General features: G+C 55.8%; 1 protein-coding gene across 1 annotated transcript in view; it reads left to right on the top strand.

Moving 5' to 3' along the window:
- Positions 1 to 1,446, top strand: part of DSTYK (dual serine/threonine and tyrosine protein kinase) — a gene marked incomplete at its 5' end in the record, with an annotated part of 9,949 nt that extends 8,503 nt beyond the window's left edge. Inside the window, one exon of the mRNA XM_017727258.1 lies at positions 47 to 1,446. Coding sequence (XP_017582747.1) covers positions 47 to 234 — 188 coding nt within the window. The remainder of the gene's footprint in view (positions 1 to 46) is intronic.
- Positions 1,447 to 1,751: the final 305 nt, after the last annotated feature.

Here is a 1,751-nt window from a genome sequence, read left to right as displayed (position 1 = left end):
TGGCATTCCCGGGGTGGTTTTTTATGGATCCCTGGGTGTTTTCCAGGGGTTCGTCCGGAGCGTCTCCCGGTGTTTGACGAGGAGTGCTGGCAGCTGATGGAAGCCTGCTGGGACGGGGACTCTTCCCAACGGCCTCTCCTGGGAATCGTGCAGCCCATGCTCCAGGGAATCATGGACAGGCTCTGCAGGGCCGGCTCCGAGCATCCCAACAAAGGCTTGGATGACTCCACCTGAGCGGGAAGCGCGGCCGGATTTGGGAATTGCAGAGGGGGGGGGGAGGAATTCCAGCCCTGCCTCTGCCGGGGGCTCCGTGCCGGCCCCGAGCGGGACAGGGAGGAGCAGCCAGGGGGGGCTCGGGGAGGGGGCTGAGGGCTCCATCCCAATCCCAGCCCGTTATCCCAATGGAATTGTGCAGCCCAGGCGGGGAAAACCCAAACCCTTGGGACTGAGAGGGGACTCTGCCAATTCCCCCCCGAGCCTGGCGTGGGATCCGTGCGATGGGAAAAGCCTTCCCGTGCTCTCCGGGATAAGGATCCCGCTCCTCAGGCAGCGGCACGAATTCCAGAGCGCTCGGAGAGGAAGGAAAAAAGGCACCAAACTTTAGGATAAGGAAGTGTTGGGAAGCTCCAAGGAGCTGCTGCACCACTGGAAATGTTTACATGGACAGGAGCGAAGCTTCCGTGTTTTACTCCGGGGACTTGCAAAACCCCGCCTGGATAAGCTATTGATCCCTAATCCCAGCTTTTCCTCCTCTTTTTTTTCCCCGCTCCTTCGGCTTCCTAAGATTTCTTGGAATGGCTGGAGAAACCTGCTCTCGCTTCCACGCTCGGCTCCTCTGAGGTTCCACTTTGTAGCAGCACAAAAAGTCCTTCCAATGGTTGATTTTTCCCGTGGGAAAAGTGCCAAAATTCCTTTTCGGTCGGGATTTGGGGCTTGGAATGAACGGGAAAGGTCGTGGCAGTTTTAAATTGGGTGAAGTCTGGACAGGAATATTTTTAAAAATTAGGATTTTTTTTTTTCCCAGCTTTTCTTGAGAGTTGGAGGGAAGAAAGATCCTTCCTCCTTCTCCTGAGATTCACTCCAGGGCTGGAATTCGGTTGGAAAGAAAAACCAAATGGGGATAGGGAAGGAGGGGGGTCCTGGGCAAGGTTGTCTTTCCCAAATTCCTGGAGATCCCAGTTTGCCTCCTGCATTGTTTGGGGTGGAGTTGGGAGCAGGAAACGCCCCTTGGGGACTCCGGGAGGGAGTTGGGAATTCTCCCTGGAATTCCCAGGGGCTGGGCGGGGCCTGGCATTCCCGGGAAAGCAGCGCAGGAAGGTGGAATTCCTTGGTTGGAAATTCCAGCTGCCGTGGCCGAGGGCCGGGGACGCAGGGCTGCTTTAGTGGGAATCTTCTCCTTTCGTTGTGCAATAAAAATGGATTCGGGAGCTTTGGATGGAGAGAAAATCCCGGCTTTATTTTGTGTTCCTCCCCTGTGTTCCTCCCGTGTGCGATGTGCCGGCATTCCCAGCGGGCTTGGGATGGATCCGGCCTCTGCTGCCATTCCCAGAGTGGTTTTCCTGGATCCAATCCCTGTGTTGGCATTCCCAGCATGGCTTTTTTATGGATTCAGCCTCTCCTGGCATTCCCAGGGTGGATTTTATGGATCCAACCCCTGTTCTGCCATTCCAGGGTGGATTTTCATGGATCCATCCCCCTCTGGCATTCCCAGAGTGGTTTTTATGGATCCATTATCCCCCTCTGGCATTCCT

This window comes from Corvus brachyrhynchos, unplaced genomic scaffold (assembly GCF_000691975.1).
Source record: "Corvus brachyrhynchos isolate BGI_N302 unplaced genomic scaffold, ASM69197v1 scaffold72, whole genome shotgun sequence".
NCBI classification, from domain to species: Eukaryota; Metazoa; Chordata; class Aves; order Passeriformes; family Corvidae; genus Corvus; species Corvus brachyrhynchos.
Note: the sequence above shows the minus strand (reverse complement) of the source record. Positions and strands in the feature narration are given on the sequence as shown.